This window comes from Sphaeramia orbicularis, chromosome 15 (assembly GCF_902148855.1).
Source record: "Sphaeramia orbicularis chromosome 15, fSphaOr1.1, whole genome shotgun sequence".
Taxonomy (NCBI): Eukaryota; Metazoa; Chordata; class Actinopteri; order Kurtiformes; family Apogonidae; genus Sphaeramia; species Sphaeramia orbicularis.
The window spans coordinates 11182566-11203631 of NC_043971.1; the positions used below are offsets into that span (position 1 = coordinate 11182566).

Below are 21066 nucleotides of genomic sequence, written 5' to 3' on the forward strand. Positions count from 1 at the left end.
TTAAATCATTTTTGTTTAACATTTCATAATCTGTTCACAAGTTGTAGTACAATCTAACTTTCTAAAGTAAACACTGAACATTATTTGCATTCTTGTGCTTAGTTTTGCTTAGATAAAAAGTAGACTACATTCTTCCATCTTGTATGCTTTAATCTACTTTAATAGTAGGAAACAAATCTATAACTGAATCTTATAATTCAAATAAAAACAAGATATAGCTTAGGACCCCATAGTGTTCTTATTGGAGTCTGTGAATTGGCTGTAAACTTGTGTACATACACGACACAAATGAGACAGAAAGTAGTGAGGGTGTACTTTGACGTGTACTTCAGGATGTGAAAACCAAACACACACACACATACATAGGCCCACTCGTGCAGACACACAACCGCAGGGTAAAAGGAGACAGCGGTGTCCTGTCAAGCCACAGAGCCTGATTTATCCTCCATCGCTGCTCTCATTCCTGTCCTGCAGACCACAGACATGAGGGATGCCTTTAATTTCCCATTAAAATGCCCTGGAACAACTGAGGGCTGAGGAGGCAGTGTGTGCCGTTGTGTGTCGGTGTATGTGGAAGCTTGATTAGACAGTGAGACAGCGGTGTGTGTGTGTGTGTGTGTAGGTGTGTGTGTGTGTTGGTGCATGCAGGTTTAGCAGCCATTTCTGTTGAGATGAGTAGAAGGCTGGTGTTATGAAGCGGTAATATTAGCGCACGTCATTCCAGATGACACGGGCTGCAGCTCCAGGGCCAGGCCCCACGATAAATATTAATGGCCAAGAACAAGTGGATTGGGAGTTGGAGTTATCAGGGCGGGCCTTCCTAATTGACATTTTACCTGCTGTATGACCTTAACAGGGCTGTAAAACACCAGGCTGAGGCTCCACCGCAGGGGCGACATGTCAGTCAAGCGTTCCCCTGCCGCTGCCACCGCCAACCGCCACCACCACCTCCCTCTGGGATGACAGGAGGAGCTCGCCCCGACTCCTCATTGTTCAGATCATCGTCAAGGTGCTACATGTCGCATTTTAACAGCGACACGTTATCACGATATCATGTGGAGAAATTAACACACCGTAAAAGCAACAAGGTCAAAGCTGAAAAGCACCGGCAGCCTCCTCCACTTCATTTTAGAAAAGTAACAGCAGGTGGTAATTAACGTTAATGTCATTATCGACTAATGATCGACCGTAAAGGGATATAAAAAAAGATCTCCTTCAGAGATCTTAGAGCCTTCTCTTTAACCAGCACTTAAGAGATTAAACTGCTTCTCCTCAGGCAAAAAGGGGACTTTTAAGATGCAATTTTTGCTCGAAATAGGTGTCAATATGATATTTTCAATTGATTAGTTGATTAGTTGATTAGTCGATACTTGTTTTAGTTCTAGTTGGATTTGGCTAAAATCTGAAAACATATCATATACAGATGACAAAAGACAAAATTATATGTGGGGTTTTCTCCACATTACTGTGTCCAAAACATTAATCTTTATTTTTTTCCACTCTCAATGTTACAGACCTTTTATGACCATTCATCGACTGTTTCCAAGCTACACGACTCAAAAATAGTTTACAAAACTATCTGCATATACAAGAGGAGAAAGATATTCGCAATTAATATATTACAAGAAGCAAACAGGTTGCATTTTTTGTTTGTTTTTTTCTTCAGATTTTCAGAAGCAGAAGTGCTTAATTAAATTAATTCAAAGGTTACCTTTCATTCACACAATTCAACTACATATATAGCTTAATTTTAAACTCCTAAAAAGTTAGAGGGTATTTGGTTTATTCATTTCTTCCTTATTGATGTACCATAGGAAACTGAACTTGTGAAACAATGTTTTTACCATTTTATTAAGTTTTATTGGAGTGCTTTAAAGATTTTTTAACCTTAATTATCCTTCTTTCTCGACACATATTTGTTATGTCCATGAAAATGCCTGTATATAAAGTAAATCTTAAGATAAATCAGTTTGGCCTTTGAATAAATATTAAGGAGAAATATGGAGCCCAAAAGAAAATTTAAAAAGAAGGAATGTTGTTAAAGCAAATAACTGATTATCAGAAAAATTACTCAATCTTCTGATCATTTCTTTTCAATTGAAGAAGTCCTGGTCTGTCCCCAAGAATACTTCTGTAAGGAATTACATGTAAAATGTGGGTCTCACTGGTGATCGAGCCTTTATGTGAAAGTAATAAATGGATTAATGCAATTTCTTTCATTGTGAATATTTTTTATTTTATTCTATGGTCCTAGTTTTTGTTTGCTTAATAAAGAGAAGAAGAAGAAGATAATTTAACCTCTAAATAAGACATTAAAGCTGAAACCTGATTCGAAAAATGGTTCCTTCCAACAAAACTTCACACATTCATTCATCAATCCTGTTCCTCTCTTTCCCTGACACTGAAATGCAGTTTCAACACACACTCTCACACTGCAGGCATGTAAACAATCCCACTGGCCTTTACCATACACTCGCTACATACTGCACCCCCCCCACTCCTCGCTTCCAAAAACATTCACTCGTCCGCCTCTAAAGAAACTACGCACATACAGATGAGCGTTCAACCCAAAGTGGGAGCTGTGGAACCAGAAAAAGGGGGCTTCCACTTACATTATCTGAAAATTGACAGGCGGGGCAGACAACAAACAATTATCCCCGGAGCGAGGGGAGAAAAAAATCGAAGATTGAGAAAACAAATATGGGTGATGTCACGAAGCTAAATGGCAAGCCCTGTGTGAGAAACACTGGAGAGTCTATTCAATATTTACTGTTGCCAGGATTTCATATCAACATCATCGAAAGCGCATCAGATGTGTCTCTTTCCACTGACTGCTTCACAAAGAGAAGCCCAACTGCTATTGCGATTTGATGGAAATAAAATACAACAAAAAGGTTAATCTATAGACAAACTCCATTAAATAAACAGCTCATAATGCCGGGATATTAGCCGCGCTTATAAGAAATGGCAGATAATTATATTTTGCAAAGGCCAATGTTTGTAATATTTTTTTTGAAAAGAGCAAATGTGACTCGGTGATTATGAGCATTTGTGGAGATGCATTGTAGCGTGCTGATAATGTCGAAAACATGAGAAGAACCAAAGCTCTGTGATCACACAAAAAACTGGCCCTACAGCCCAAATCTAGGCCCAGTTTCATGTGTTTTTTTTTTACTGCAAATAATCTCCTGAGAGCATCATGTGACATAACTATAGTCTGTCTATGAAGCAACTGACATAAAGCTGTTTCATTGTAAATGGAGACTCTTGTTACTGTTTGAGAGTCTGGCTCCACCAAGAGGACACATTCAATACAGCTCCTCTGTTAAGGAACAAATGAATGAATGAATGAAAAGGTCATTCAAAGATCCAAAGTTAAATACAGCTCTGGAAAAAAAAAAAAAAAAGACTATTCCTAGTTTACAGACCTGAGTCCCATTGAAAACCATTTAGATGTGATTAAGAGGAACATAGATGATCATAAGCCGGAGCCAAAAAAAACGTTAAAAAAAAAAAACTGGCGTAGATGCATGACAGCTGTGTAGAAAGTCTGCAAATATTCCTCTCTCATTTCTTTGTAATTATATAACATTCCATTGGTAGTACACTGATTTAAATTGTAATATGGGTTTGTTTTGTTTGCAGCATTCAAAGTCTGCAAACATTGCTGTTTTTATTTTTATTTTAACCAATTATCTTATTTTATCTGACAATATTCTTTACATCAAATCTGCAGGAAATATTGACAAGTTCATTCTGATCAAACACATACCATAAATAGCAAAACAAGTCAAAGCTTGATGCTACTATTAGTCTATTATGTACCTGTGAAAACATAAAACTGGCTTAAAGTGAAGAGTAATTAGTACCAGTCACTAGTTTAATCACACTATAAACCTTCATTAAACAGTCAATAAATTGTAATGAGTTCAAGTGTTACAGTCAACGTTTTTCTCTGGTCAGCAATAACCTAAAAAAAAAAAAAAACAGGATTTGACCTGAGTATTTTCAGCATGAATTTATTTCCAACTATCTACTGCCCCCATGTGGATATCTGCTGTTACTGCACATTGAATGAACGCTGCAGGCACTGGCACAGTTTCCTCAAGTTGTAACAGAGTTTTTGATGTAATTACAGACAATAAAACTGAGAAGATCCCATGAAAGATCTGTTATTACCTCCGCCAAGGAGGTTATGCTTTCATCGACATGGTTTGTCTGTTTGTCTGTCTGTCCATGTGCAAGATAACTCAAAAAGTTATGGATGAATTTGGATGAAAATTTCAGGGAATATTGATACTGGCACAGGAACAAATGATTAAATTTTGGTGGTGATCGGGGGTGGGGGGGCCATGGGGGCCCACTGATCTGCCTTGGCGGAGGTCTGCGCTCTCCGAGTGCTTCTAGTGTTTTATCTGCTTTAAACAGCTGTGAGAAGATCCACTGCACATCGAGTCCCACTCACTACTGTTTTTACCTTGGGGTATTAAGGGGTATTGTTTTTGGTTCGGTTTGTTTGTTAACGCTTTAGCAGCTAATCTATTGGTTGAATTCAAACCAAATTGGGTTTATAGATTGCCAGTAAGTAAGCAAGTAAGTAAATTTGATTTATAGAGCACTTTTCACAGACAGAGTCACAAAGTGCTTTACAGTGCAAAGTACAAATAAACAGTACAAATACAATACCATTAAAATACCATTAAAACACAATAAAATACAATTAAAATATAATAAATACATAAAGTGCAATCAGTTTGTAGCAGCCCTGAGTCAGTTGGGAAATTAAAAAGCCTGCTTGAACATGAGTGTTTTGAGGTGTTTTTTAAAACTCTACAGAGTCCATGGACTGTAGGTGTAGAGGCAGGTCATTCCAAAGACCCGGTGCTAAAGCTGTAAAAGAACTGTCACCCCGTGTGCTAAAACAGGTGCGGCAGGCACTGCCCTGAAGATCTCAGGCAACGAGCCAAGCTGTAGGGCTGAATCAGGGCAACAATGTATGCGGGGGCCTGGCCATGTAAAGCCCAGAAAGTTAGCACCACAATTTTAAAATGAAAACGATATAGAATAGGGAGCCAATGGAGTGATTTAAGAATGGGTGTGATGTGGGCTCTCCTGTTTGTGCGGGTCAGAAGCCTTGCAGCAGAGTTCAGGGCAAACTGTAGACGAGCCAGTTGTGATCCAGAACAGATGTAATTACATTTTGGGAAAAATAGGTCAAGGTTAAATGGTCTTATGAATTTTTAAATCTTTTTTTTTTCCCCATTTACTTATAATGGGTGAAATTTGTCTATGCTAACATCAGCACATGCATAGACATGATGACATCAGCTGGATCAATGCCAAAATTAGCTACAATATGTGCGATATGGGGCAAGGTTTGTTGTGTCTGGCACCACTTGTTTAGTTATTGTTTTGCTATTTTCTTGTGGTATTTCTTGTGTGTATATTTGGTGTTGTGCTGCTATGACAGCTCTACCAAAAGGATGAATAAAGGTCTGTCTAATCTAATCTAACACTGGTCTACAAGTACAATGCTTCCAGAATGAAAGTAGTTAAACTTTCCCAAATTTGAGTCACTAATTTGCACATGCTGAATGCCATTTACCTCTGACAATTTATACCATTACCAAATGTTGCTCATTATGTCAGTATCTATTTTTCTCTTAGTAGTAGTAGTTTATATTTTATATCTTTATGCTCTTCTTCTCCTGCATACCTTTTTTTTTTTTTTTTTTTTTAAATGCCACTCTGGTTGTGTAACTTCCTATTTAAATGAGTCTATTCTCTTAAATCTCTTGTGGTATTCAGTGTGGACAGCAAAGTAAGATTTTCATTGTACAGGGAAACCTGTTTCTTTACTGTATACGTGACAATAAACGCTTTGAACCTTGAATTTAATAAAGAAAAATTAAGTCAAATGTGCTTATTGGTTGTAGTTTCTAAGATACAGTCTTGGGGCCAAATGTGAAATTCTGACAATTAATGAGAATTCAGAAGGAATATTAGTCTCAGAGCTACCAGATCTAATTCAAAACAGTGTCTGCACATGACAACACATTCATTTTTCAGGTTCTTTCTAGTGGAACATTTATAAATCTATTGTATAAATGTATTCATGTATTGAAAACATGAGCTAACCAGCACTTGTGACATTTGTTTTCTGATTCATCTTATTAAAGTATGTAAGATTCAGCACATTTACTGTCTGAAGCAGATATTTCTAAGACATTGTAGAGCAGTGTAATCTAAGTCCAGTGGAAAAAAAAGGTGAAAATCATTGCACTGAGATGTATTTGAAGCTATTAAACTAGATACACAGGTCGAAGTTTTCCGTTAGAGCACATCTAGTTTCCACAGCAGCACCCTGCCTTTCACACCCAACATGCACACGGTCAATAGTGATTGATTCAAGTGTGTTCTGCAGGTGACAGTGCAACTCCACCACAGACTTACATTGCATCACACTGTCCTAATTTTAGAGCTCTGATCGCAAAACGACTGTTGTTCACAGTCACTGTTTGAGACATTTCCTTGTTAGTGACAGATTTCACAGAAATGACTCGTCAAATGTGAAAGTGATGTTTCTATGAGAAGAAGAACTCAGTCTGTACTTCTGCTACAGCTGCCACTAATATCGTATGACCTGTGGTAAAAAGTTCATACTGGCATGAGTAAGAACACATGTTAGAAAAAAGAATAAAAGAAACCAGTCTTACATTTAAGGACTACTGTAGAAAGAAAGCTTGGACTTTTTTTCCTCCTTTAAGATTAATATCAAAAGTAAATTAAATATACAGTCGTGGAAAACATTATTAGACCACCCCTTGTTTTCTTCAGTTTTTTGTTCATTTTAATACCTGGTACAACTAAAGGTACATTTGTTTGGAAAAATATAATGATAACAACAAAAATAGCTCATAAGAGTTGAATTTAAGAGCTGATATCTACCTATTTCCAATAGTTTTCTTGATATAACCAAAACCACTTAAGTTCTTACATCAGTCTCTATGGCATTGTACTGAACAAAAACAGTGCTTTTAGCCATTCCATGTTTTCATCACATGATACATACAGGAGTTAGTACTTAATTGCATAAACATTGTTTCGGATGACTTTTGATGGTCTAATAATTTTTTCCGCGACTGTAACAGGAGTTAATACCCCTTTTCTGTAACTATAACACTATACTTTTATTTGATGACTCGAATTTGACTAATCATTACTGAATCCAATCATCGCAGCCTAAATGGAAAGGAAGTGAACCAAAGACAAAACCAGTTTAGATCACATTACTAATGCAAGAGTCTCATTGAAACCAGCTGTTCGCCACAAAGTGCTGAACTGGAAAACCACTTTAAAAGCTGCAGACCTTGGGCGAACCGACTTTCCCACAGAAAGTGAATGCACTGCTGGTGAATCGCACTTACAGTGAAATGCTCCTGGGATTTGTAGTTCTCATCGAGGTAGACGCGGGCTCGGCTGTACTCCTTCATGGCGTCACTGGACAACAGCTCTCTGGTGGACACATGGATGAGGGACCATGTCAACAGAAGCCCAAAACATGTGCTTCCTTTTAGCTTAAACTAGAGGTTAAATACATCTGACAAAGTAAATAAGTGTGATAAATCTCTAGTGTATGTGTGCAAGAAACAAAGATTAAGAATTGTTTCTCTACGTGACCAATAGGGGGGGTTGTTCACTCAGTTCACAACATGCTACACCTGCCTGTTCCACTCATCCCTTGGGTTTCGTCTATCAGATTCAAAGACAATCAGGCTTTTTAACCAGGTTATGAACAGGACACTTACTTCACAAAACTATCCACGTGTGACATGGAGGCCTCGTAATTCTTCCCACCGACCTCTTGACAATGCACTGCCAAGAAGTGAGGTTTCTGTGACTGTACTGTCTGCAAGAGAAAAAGACGACAAACAGCACCAGTCAGAAAAAAAAACAAGAATCAACAGGCCAAACATTTCAGCTGCAAGTCAACTTTCAGCGGTCATGGAACATTACTCAAGGACTGAAGGAAAGAGAAGTGAAGTAAAGCACTACATCTGAGAGCCAAATGTACTTTTTGACTGTTTTTGGTCCTCATTTATAACCACTTCATTTTTAATAAAACAATATTTTATTTTATTTCTTTAATAATTGCCTTCGCCCGTAAGTAGCTGGGATAGGCTCCAGTAACCCTAATGAGGAGTAAAGCGGGTTCAGATAATGAATGAATTTCTTTAATAATCATATTGATACATTGTCTAGTACATATTGTAGAACATTGTGGTTCTAATTGTGTATTAATAGAGTGTCTTAATATGTATATTTGATATAGATAGATAGATAGATAGATAGATAGATAGATAGATAGATAGATAGATAGATAGATAGATAGATAGATAGATAGATAGATAGATAGATAGATAGATAGATAGATAGATAGATAGATAGATAGATAGATAGATAGATAGATAGATAGATAGATAGATAGATAGATGTTTTTTCTTGTTCTTTTTTGTTGTATTGATAATTTCTTCTACGTGTAATTCTGTGCAATAAACCGCATTCATATGTATAATCTGTATGCATGTCTATATACAGTAGTGGAAAAAATTATTAGACCAGCAAAAGTCATCAAAATCAATGGTTATGCAATCAAGTACTACCTCCTGTGTGTATCATGTGACTAAAACAGACAGAAAAGAAAACATAGAATGTCTAAAAGCATTGCTTTTGTCAGCACAATGCCATAGCTATTGATTGTAAGAACTACGTGATTTTGGTTATTATCAAGAAAACATGGACAATGGATAGATATCAACTGTTTAAATTAAACTCTTCTGAGCTATTTTTGTTGTTATCATTATATTTGTCCAAACAAATATACTTTAATTGTACCAGGCATTAAAATGAACAAGGAAAACTGAAGAGAAACCAACAAATTATGTGTGTAAATGTGTATATAAGTGTATGTATTAGTATCTCCCCCATCTCTCCCTATTCACCTGTGGCAAGTTTAGCATGTGTACAACTGTAAATAGTATTTATAGCTTATTTGATTTGTCTTTATTTTTGATTTTGATTTTTTTTGCTATTGTGTGCTTTGTTTGTGCTCCACTACTGCTGCTGTAAATTTTGGGATTTCCCCTTTGGGACTACTCAAGGAATATCTTATCTTTGTTATATACTTGAATGGAGCATCTGTTACACTCAATAATTTCCCCCTGGGATTAATGAAAGTATTCTGGTTCTGATTTTTCTCGTATCCTTCGTGCCCACTGAAAATTACACATCTGCCCATTTATTGACTGGATTTTTGTGATAAATGATGATGTGTTCCTTAATGGGCTGAGACGATTTTACTTCTTAAATAAACTTTATCATGGGCTCATTTAAAGATGACTTCTACATGTAAGTGGTTCTCACGGGACTAAAAACAGGTTTCTTTTTATAAAATGTGATGCATTACTGAAGATTCAACTGCCTACAACACATAAAGTAGTAAAAATGAACATAACCCTAACCCAGTGCTACTTTTGTGGCAGTTCCCATATTAATTTTTCTCTCTATTTAACCTTTTCTAAGTGATTTATCACCATTTATTCTAATATTATCCTCTGTATTTTGCATTTCTCCATGAAAATAAAGTATTTTCCTATATTTCATTGACTGATCATGTAGATGTTCATAAAAGCTCAGCTTTTATGCTAAGCTGAGGGTCTATTACATCAAAACAGAGAAAATGGAAGAAAAAGTGAGGTTTTCAACAAAGATATCACTAACTGAATGTAAAAAACAAGCACCAATAACCACTGTCATTTGTCAAACTCCATGGGGTTTTACTGGGAAATCAGTTTTGTGGAAGACGATGGTGTTTCCACGTTCACTACTGAGCCCCTGCACATCCAAATGGGTCATATCTGATGACCATGAAAAGATGACAAACTGCATTTTATCTCACTTATTTACATGTAGTGATAGGATTAGTGGTTCAACAGGTATTAAACATTTTAGTATCAGTAGATGGTTTTAGATGCCGGCGTCTGTTGGGTCTTTGATTGTTAAAGTACAGCACTAAAATGGCAACCACACGAGTGAAATTAATTTTAAAAAACAACACATACAATAACGAAACAAAAGTTTACTGCACAATGTACTTTAATTTTCATATCTGATAATATGTACTTATACTTAAGGGTTTTAACTATTTTCACTGTGGTTATTAGTACTGGTACTTAAGTAAAAGGTTCATAGTACTTCTTCCATCACTGTGCAGTTGTGTCACTAACAGCTGAACACACAGTAAGCCAGTTGGCCATAATAAACAAAACTTACATTGAATTTAACCAAGCGTAAAGCCCATGCATTTGACGCCTCTACAATTCTTTTTAAACTGGGCTCTATGACGTGCTACTATATTTACACAAGACAAAGTGCCTTGCTAATGTAGGCAGAAAGCACTAGTGAGCTTGTTCCACAAGCACAACATTGGCCTCTCTTCATCAGGGATGTGCCTGCCAGCGTTGAATGTATGTACAGCAGGGTGTGAAGATCTTCACACATCACCGCTCACGCTGACGCATCACTCACAATACCAGAATCAACTTTACAGCTGCAGGAATGTGTCTGCAAAATGTATTAGAGCCAGATCAGTATCAGTTAAACTAACAAATTAAAAAAGACAGAGGGGAAGAAAAAAGTAACTGAAAAAATAGATTTTTTTTTTTTTTTTAAGATAAGCCCAGTATTTTGGGTGGATATGAAATCTGTCTTCACTTTTGCCTGTGCCAGTTTTTAGGCCAGCAGATGGCAATACATCCACACTAGGTATTATAGTGGCAAAAGTCAGGAGAAAGCACTTATTTCAGATTATATTTAATGTGACTATATTTTAGATAAGAGCTTTACCTTGAAGTAGAAAGTTGGTAAAATATGCAGAAGTTTTCAAGGATGCAAGGAAAAAAAATATCAAGATTCCCTCAAAAAAAAACAAAAAAAAACCCACCCAAACCTCACTTAGCGTCACAAGAAAGGGTCCCCAAACTGAAACTAACCCAGGTCAAACAAACAAACAAACAAAAACAAATACACCAGCAAACCTACTGCCAGCAGTCTCTCAACAATAATAAAAGATGTCATTTAGTAACGTGAAGTAGTGTGGGCATCATGGGAGTAAGTTTTCACAGCTATTCCTGATAAAAAACAGACATGATGCAAGCAGACATCATGTTTATAGATGAGGTTATTTATATGACATTTACTGACATATTTGCATCATGTTATTTCATTGTAATGAATCATCTGCAGCTAGAATCGGTCAATGTAGCATTTAATGCAGTGTTTACGGGGGTGTGATGTTATTGGCAGGAAAGGAAATGAGAAATGCTTTTGTATAGAATTTCCCTAAATTAAAGATTATTCAATAAATCCACGACAAAAGGTCTTGCTGTTTTTTAGATTTTATATGTAAATATTACATTTACACCTTCAAACCTAAACTACACTGATAACAAAACCTAAAATGAAATAAAAGGCAAAACTGCAATGAAATTCAGCAAATGCAATCTGCAAAACTAATAAAACTTCCCAATATGTTATGTCATACAACCATCTGAAAGCTGTGGTGTAAGTGTAAGGATGACTTCCTGAAGATTCACATGACCTTGCATTGCCCCCCCCCCCCATCTAAATCTCCCTCTTTGCACAAAGTCTGGTGTTTGTGAGGACCCTGTCTGAGGTGTTCAGAGTGGCTGACCTCTAATGGAAATCAATAGGCACAGAGTGATTTACAGCACTCACAAGCACTGGAAGGGTCGGCCTATGGATGGCAGGCAGAGCTTATACATCACTGTCACTCAGCACCAAAGAGGGGTGGGGGGTAGAGGTGCTGTAATGGTCCTGGACCTAAACGGAGGTCCTGCCACTTACAGAGCACCCCATCTCAGCCCTGCATTATACTCACCATAGGCAAAAATCAAATAAAGTAATGTATGGCAATAACCACTATGATTTTCCCATCAACCTATGGCTTGTCACTTAGCTCCATGACCCAGGAGAGGAGACCTACAGCAGCTCAGCGCTCAAACTTGGAAAGATTAGTGGACCTATCAAGTCACTATGGAAAAGGTCACACTCTCAAGGAGCTTGCTACTAATGGTAACATGTGACTAACGAAGACGTGTATGTGCACATGTTGTGGTTATTCAACTACATTTCTATTTATCTTTCCAGGCTGTAAAGGTACTTCAGCAAACATAAAGTATCCAGGTGGTAATTTTCATTACCAGAACCACCCAATGCTATCAGCCTAAAACCAACCAGCATCCCGCTCTGACCTTACTTTAGCCTGGCAAAAGACCAAAGCTACCAGAGATATTAATTAAATCTGCGGCCACTGACAAGAATTGTGTTGACATTTGAGTCAAGTGAAATATTGATCTTGTCAAACATCGTATTTAATAAAAAACACTTTTATGACGGGCAACAGCAGAAGTGGCCTCTCTGAATAAGGCTCAGACAGTGACAGCTGCCGTAGCATTTCTGAGAAAAGCCAGTCAGGCCATAGTGACATGACTAACAGAGTGCTGCCATATGGGACCATTTCTCAACCCTCTCAAGGATGACAAGATGCCGGGGGTGTTTGATATGAAAGTCCTCTCATCCATTTCCTTTCTCTCTCTCTCTTCCCTGCATCCTGCATGACCTGATTTTTTGACATCTTTTGGATCCTAAGGAAGCTTTCATTATACATTTGTCATGTCATGTGCCTGGTTCATGTCTGACCCGCTCATGTCTCATCAGTATTTTATGTTTCATTCAGCTGTGAGATATGACTATTCATATCATGTGAAGTTTGTTTCACATTAGGCTCTAATTTTCAACATTTTTCATCATTTGGATGATGTTTTGCATCCTTCTACATGACACAGAGGAACAAATTTGCATGAAAACTCCTCAAACATGTAGCAAGTGACAGAGACCTCTTGACACTCTGGACAGAATAAGGACTCAGAGTAGCCGAGACACTCAGACATGAAAGGTTTCTTCAGTCAAACACATGTGGTTTGGACGTCACGGATGAGAAAAACATATTTTACTGCAGGCAGCTACAGAAAAGGCAAAAAAAAACCCAAAAAACACTAAACTCCTGCACAAGAATCGGTAGGTACGGCTATAAGGGTACTTGGATGGCGTTGTGGCATAGGGGTTAGCGCTTCCACCTCACAGCAAAAAGGTTTCAGGTTTGATTCTTTGTCAGACCAGGGCCTGTTGACTTGAGTGCCACAGGGGCTTCCCGTATCATTAAACTGGTACATATACAGGGCGGGGAAGCAACATTTACAATATTTTGAGGCAGGGATGAAAGACAGTGTATGACCAATTGTTTATTGAAAGTCCATGAGAATTTTATTTGCCACAAGAAAATTAGATAATAGAAAATGGTTTTGATTCTATGTGTCCTCCTTCTTTCTCATTAACGCCTTCACACGCTTCCCTGAAACTTGCGCAAGTGTTCCTCAAATATCTCGGGTGACAAATTCTCCCCATTCTTCTTTAATCGTATCTTCCAGACTTTCACGTAATAGTATTTGCTCATAGTCATTCTCTCTTTACATTTATAAACAGTCTTTATGGACCACTCCACACTATTTTTGATAATCTCCTTGGTGGTGACAGTGCATTCAGCAAATCACACAACTCTTTGACGTTTGCTTTCCTCATTACTCATATGGGCAAAAATTTTTGAAAGGTATGGATAATAGTGTTAAGTATGATTATACATCAAGTATATGTTTGGTTTCAAAACAATTGACCTGGTGCCTGCTGAGAAAAAAACAACTAAATGTTCATTGTAAATTTTGCTTCCCCAACCCTGTAGGTTAATTGTCCTGTCAGTGATAAAGATCTGGAGTCTGCTAATGCTAGGTGCTGGGTTTGTATTAGGATGGCTAAAATGCATAGAACAATTTTCTAATAAAGCAAAGTAGCTGTTTTTCAGAATCTATTTGTGCTGGGACTTGGTCTTCAGATGACATTATTCGAAGCTAACTACTATCTCATGATAACAGCCTGTACATTAATAAATTAATCTACTGTACGGAGGACTCCTTATATCCTTAGTACCCACTCATGAGTAGCAACACTGCATGGCTTGGAATAAAGGCCAAACAAACTCTACAAGTATACACAAATCTTACATATCGCACCTTTAACCCTTAGGGGTCCACGGTCATGGCCCCGTACTGAATCACATGCATTTTCAGCAGTCGTAGCATCGGAAGTCTTTCACGTAACCAGTGAGGACAATTGTATTCGAAGTGCAGGCTTGAAACACTCTCCTACTTTTTATTTGATGTTGATAGAGCAAATACAACTGGAGATATGATGTTTTGAAACCGGAGCAAACGAATGTACAACTAAAAGTATGAAAAGAGGTGGGGCAGGCCTATATTTCTTAACATATCTTCATCATTTTTTGTCATTTTCCAACAATGGAAAAAACTGGCCAAATCTGCAGATTCTAATCCACAGACTGCATTAGCATTGCAGGTAAGGGTGCGAATGACCCCCACCTGAAACGGATGTGGAAACCAGGAGGAACGGGGGTGGGGGACGGGGGTTAGAAAAACTGAGAAAATGCCTATATAAAGACATGCTTTTATGTCACAATATTTGAGTACAGTTTTTAATTTATTACAATTTTGATTTGGAACAACATTCACTTTTAAAAGTCTTTGAAAAGGTCATTAAGCAGCTTGTGTAATTTCTGCAATTAATTATACACATTTTTTCAAACGGATTTTACATTTTTTGTGTGTTTTTTGGCCTTTTATGTTGATATGAAAAAATAGAAAAAATAGTAGGCAGATGAGATAGATGAAGTTGTGCTGGAAAAAAAAGATACCAAACATGGGTATAATAAACATTTCTTTATATAGTACATAAAGGCAAAATCAAAAGTACTCAAAAAAAACCAGCCAAAATAGGCTCAGACCCCTAAGGGTTAATTCTGTATGCTGGTATCTATTCCAGGCCTGTATTCATAAACTGGAATATCAGTCTTAATGTTTCATCTTCACAAACTGCCAAAAGCCACTCAGCGCTCTCGACGTCATCCACTAAACGGAGACAAGGAGACTTGATGAGACTAATCAGAAGAGCATGAGTCCTATTTCATGGTTCCTATTTAAAGGTGGGAAGCAATGAAATGGGATTTATGATGGGGGGATTTTTTTCCTCCTCCTCCTTCAGTATCTGGCATTTCATTCACTAAAGACACAGAAGGTGAACAAGTTATTTAGATACTGTATAGCTTTTATTCCTATTTTTTTCCGTAATCATGTGCAACCAGTGTTTCACAGAGGGAATAATCACAAATCAAGCCTCAAACCTACATCAAACCCAGTAATGGAAGATCAGATGACCCTTTAACGCTACATCCTTTGAGCTCTTATACATCACAAGACAGGACGCTGGAACGACCCGACAGAATCACTGACCTGTCACAGTCCACACAAAGTTTCCAATGCAAATTGCCTGTGGGATTATTCAATGCGGCGTGGTGAAATGCAAACACCTGTTATATACCATGTGCTGCCGGATTCCCATTTAATTTCCCATTTTCCCCGTCTGCATTGCAAAACCGTGGAGCAGGCAAATGAGACTGCTTTGCTTACGTGGAACTGACTGGGGATACCCTGAGTCTTAAAACAGTCTGAACAGTGGACTCAGGGTTTTTAAGTAATAGTTACAACAGCGTCTTCTCTAATGTGAGTTTTAAAAAAGGTACCAGTTTATTACAAACAATGTGGTTCATTTATTTTAGCCCGAAACCAACTATACACAAGGCCCAGAGGTTGAGGTTTTCAAGCAGTCTCAGCAGGTATAATGGAAGCTGATTAATATGCAGGTGTATCTGGGTTTTTAGGTGTTCACGTCATCCTGCCCTGACACTTTGACAGCAGAAAACTAATTCATTCAGGATTCAACTTACCTGCCGCCTGTGTACACACACCCTGAATTTGGGTACGGGTTACCAGGCTGCGGTGACAGATGGGTTGAAATTGTACGTCGCTGTGTGGATCGTGGATGTGTCACTGTATAGATACTGTTTTATAGATGATCCGTCTACTTGGGTGAGGGCAGAGGAACATGCAAATCTTGTGGATCCATGTGTGATTATTCATAATAAAGTTGAAGGCCAATGCAAAGTGGAAAACAACAACAGAGCTTTAGGTATGGTGCCTTCACAGCAGAATAGAATAGAATAGAATAGATCTTGTCACAGGAACAATGAAAATCAGTTTAGCAGCTCAGTTCAATTTAGTAGCAAAACACTTAGTGCAAAGGGACTGTATAAGAAAAATATTCCAGAGTTTTAAGAAAAAGTAGGAATGTGCAAGGCTTCAGAATAAAATATTAATACACATATGCCACTAAAGTACTACTAGAACTTCTGAAATGAACAAAATATACAAAAGAAATATACAAAGCTAACTCTATACTACAGATAAGAGATATGTACAATGAATAGGATAATTGTACTTCCCGCAAATTCATACATACAGCTTAAGTGTTACAGCATTTTGTAGCCAACTTTTTTGTTTACTACACCAAGTCATTAGCCATTTTTACACAGAGATCCTGGCAAAAGGCAAGACGGTGATCCCATCTTTTTTCCACCATTGACCGATTTCCACAGCCAAGCTAAAGGAAGTAACAGAGGTGAGACCGGCTAACTTTTACACAGCGGACCTGCGTTCCGGAATCAAAGGGGTGGTGACGCAGCATATAGTGTGACGTATCACTTCATGTCAGAAATACCCCGAGCATAGCAGTGTTGCTAACCTCTCCAGAGTTGGCCGGTGTTCACCATTCCAATAAATGTTAGCATGGATAGAGTCTTCCGCCCCAAAGTGACAACAGCTCGTGGATCTCGGTGTCTCCCCAGTTGGACATCTTTCTGGTTGCGTTGATATGTTTGTTTACTGAACATGGCCCCCACTCATTTTTAAATCCCCTGGTGTGGGGGTCGCACACGCACTATGTCATCAAAACGTCACACCTTGGTTGCGGAACGAGCGGTGTTCCTTTTACATAGCGTTCCAGAATCATGATTCCACCTTATCACAGATCTGTTACTACCTCCAGCGGTGTTACTTACAAGCCCCGATAAAGGTGGGACCAAATGATCCCCACAATTTCGTCACACAGACGGTCTGGAATAAAGGCCGAAACATTCCCCGTAACAGAAGTGCTGTCTAAAAGGAGCTAATGTATAAGCAGTAACAACCCTCAATACTTGCATTCAGACTTTTTCTTGAAATTGTGTTCATACTGTACTTTCAACACAAGGACAAATACCTTCATTGTTGTAGTTCAATTTGTTCTCACTTGCCCAGATAAACCAAATTTTACAAGTTAGCACTATTGAGCCAGTCTAAACATCTCCAAACATGCTTCAGCGTCAGAGAGAACATCTGTATTAGTCATCAGATATGAGAACATGAGGCAGATCAGCTTAAAGTGTGCACTGTAATTTAGCAGCAAACATGAACTATGACCAAGGTGTGTCACAAAAATAAAGAATTTTATTTCCTCTAAAGGTGTGCCAAGGAATTCCCTTGAGCTGCACATGATCTGTTCAGCTGTACTACATCGAACAACTGAAACTGACGCCTAAAATACCAATTACTACATAAACAAACCACACTAAGGCATCCCCGGTCAGTGTGTGGTATTTCAGCTGATTAAATCCAGTTCAACTGCTTTTACAGTTTTCCAGGATGTCAGAGTCAGAACTATGAGGTGATGACTTCTGACACACATGACAGCTCTTTCCTTAAAAGCCTGCATATCTGACACAAGTTTACTGAAAGAGGAATGAATACAGGTGCACACATGTAGCGTACACAGGTGTCTCTTCTTCAAATGTAGGATATTCTCTGTACAATTAAACCACTACTGCTGACTCAATTTACTGGGTGTGAGAAAAAAAGTTTTCCTGTTTGAAACTGCCGCTGGATTGTGGCCAAACAGTCTGTTGACTCAAAGAAGAAGTCAATGAAATTCATACCACACTAAATAATACCATATATTTTCCTATCAAACAAACCCATCACAGCTTCAGAGGTTCATGGTCGACAACAGACAGAGTGAGTGCATTGTGTGTGAGGGGGGCTTGCGATGAGCTAGCGCACCGTGGCTGATTGTAGCTCGCTCTCGCGGTCATTGCCGGTCGTTCCCAGTCGCGCTGAGTTCAGAGTCTGATGCTTCTTTCCATGACGTCAGCCGGCAGCAGCACAGAGGTGGCATGAAGCTACAGGCCTGCCTGCTTCACTCTGGGGCACACCTCTTTCTCCCTACTTGCTTTTCTGTCCTTCATACTCACTACAAACACATAATAACAGACAGGATCCCTTCCTCGGTGGGGCATAAGCCTGCCTGACAGTGCAAACAGAATTCCTTAACTGTTGCTAACAAGGCATGCTTCAACACACACACAGACATGCTCAACTCTTATGATATCCAAATAGCCCGAATCACCTACTGGAGCATGTTTAGCAAGTTCATGACAGTAATAATTACTAAGAAGAGTAAAGAAAGAAGCCTTAGATCTGTAGCTGGAAACTCCTGAAAAATAGGGTCCAAGATCAACTTTTTGGCAGATAAACCAAAAAAAAACAACACTGGGAAAGCATTTTTTACAAGCCAAAGAACTGTATAATGCATTATTTGAAGTATGCATCATCTTAAAACTCATTTTAAATGATAGTTATGAGTTAATGATATTATATTTGCATCTTTAAGCTTTTAAATTAGTATCAAAGTATTATTGTTCAGTGTCACATGAAAAGCCATATTTGAGATTTTGCCTAGAGCTGAATAAACATGAGTGGTTGAAGTCCAAATCTAAGTCTGCACCAGAAATAGAGTTTGTTGGTGGTTTCTGGTCTCTAAATATATCCAAATGTCCGATACTGACCCAGACAGTTTCACCAATAACTAACAAAAAGTGCATTTTATCCCCTAAACCAGGGGTGTCCAACTCATTTTAGTTGACAGTCAGCCCAATATGATCTCAAACAGGCTGGGCCAGTACAATAATAAGAGTTAAAGAGTTACAACTACAAATTGTCCTTAAAAATCTGTACAACATGAACAACCTGAAATGTCTTAAGAAAAATAAGAGCAATTTTAACAATATTCTGCCTCAGTTTATCGTTTACACGTGTATTAGAACTTGCATTACAATTACAAATACACAAAACATTTACTAACAAAGAATATTGGTAAAATTGCACTTATTTCCTTATTTCTCTTCAAGCATTAGATGTTGCTCATATTTGTTCAGGTTATTCACATTTTTTTTTGTAAAAGGATAGTTTATAAATGTAAATATTTCCATGTAATTTTACCTTTTTACACTAAAACAAAAAGAGGAAATTGCGGGTTTTCATTATTTATAAGTTACTGTGTTATTATTTTACTGGTCTGATCCACGTGAGATCATATTGGTCTGAATGTGGAACTTGAAGTAAAATGATTTTGACATCTTTGATCCACTTGAGATCATATTAGTCTGAATGTGGAACTTGAAGTAAAATGATTTTGAAATCTTTGATTGTTAATATTGTCAGTGTAATTTTTACATTTCACAATTCATCCCATGGCCTGGACTGGACCCTTTGGTGGGCCGGTTTTGGCCCATGGGCCGCATGTTTGACACCTGCGGCCATTCTCCACATTCCATTTTACGGCGTAGGACACTATAGGATGTACGTAGATAAAGAACTGTATACAGAGGTTACATCCTAATTATATGCAACAAAGTCCACATGTTAAGGCTTAATTTTGACTTCTGTGTTTGTTTAATCCAGATCTATTCATGTCAAAGATCTCTTAATTTGCTTTATTCTTGGAAATGAATGATAGTCAACTGTAGGAATGCAGTTGTTAGATCAGACAGATAGTATACGCAGCTAAACATAAGTAATTATTAATTTACACAAAGGGGATGAGGACATTCCTGACTGTACTGCCTGTATTTGGTCACACTTCCTTATTATTTCTTTTATTTGTTTATTTTCTTTAATAAAAGATGCTGTTTCCCTGTAGTGTCTGCACCTTTAACCACATTATTTCACTTACTAATGAGTGGAAATACAAAGTTTTAACCCTTGCAACAATATTTGTGCAAGGGACAGATAATATGTGTGCATTCAGGGTGAGTCTGGAATATTTTCTGTCACAACCAGTGGACTGGTGCTTCCTAGGAATAGTAAACACTAGTGTTTGAGGTGTCATTTATGTCATCAGTTTACATAATGGTTCATGCTGCCCACTTTTGTGTCACTGATGCATGCACAGCAAACTGGATGTTCAAACAGGCTTAGCATCACATAGAAAACTGAAGGACGCCATTCAGTGCAGAGAACTGAAAACTGTGTACAAATGCAAATGAGTTTTAACCACAGAAATCATTTGCCTCATAACACTATGAATGTTGCAACAGAAGGTCTCGTTGCCAATGTCAATTAAAGTAATTGCATTTCTAAAAAATACATAAACACAGAAGTTAATGTAACACAATTTCTTACTTTTCTCTTTCTTACTTTATTCTTCATGTGACTTTTGGTTTCATTATTTGGTTTCACGCTCGGAAAAACAAACATCTGGGTCTCATGCACTTATTCCAGGATTCTTCTACGCATTAAAACTGGAAAAACGCTCCGAGCCAAACCGCTTCCTGATTCGCAAATCAGCCTTAAGTGTTTTGTCTCGAGATTGAAAATGAGCCTCTTCAAACTCACTTCAACTCTTCACACTGAGCGACACATTTCTGCTTCTTCTACTTTCACCTGTAGCTTTATAACTGGAGTTAATTCACTTGTCTCCTGTTTGGCTTCTGGTGCTGCTACATCATCATCATCCTGACAGTCACGGCTGTAACACTTGGCACTGAAACACCACTATCAATGATGCCCAGATCAATACTGTTGCTGTTCAGCCTGACAAATTTTGAGTTGCATTTTAAGAATTTCTCAATGTTGCTTGTCCTTGCTAATG

At 38.0% G+C, this 21066-nt stretch overlaps 1 protein-coding gene across 2 annotated transcripts in view; it reads right to left on the reverse strand.

Annotated features, from left to right (window-relative positions):
- Positions 1 to 21066, reverse strand: part of inpp5a (inositol polyphosphate-5-phosphatase A) — a 210264-nt gene that overhangs the window by 125667 nt on the left and 63531 nt on the right. For both annotated transcript variants that reach the window (XM_030155633.1, XM_030155634.1), the window contains exons 3-4: positions 7809 to 7909; positions 7428 to 7515 (exon numbers count right to left, since the gene is read on the reverse strand). In XM_030155633.1, the coding sequence (XP_030011493.1) occupies positions 7428 to 7515; positions 7809 to 7909 (189 nt within the window). The remainder of the gene's footprint in view (positions 1 to 7427; positions 7516 to 7808; positions 7910 to 21066) is intronic.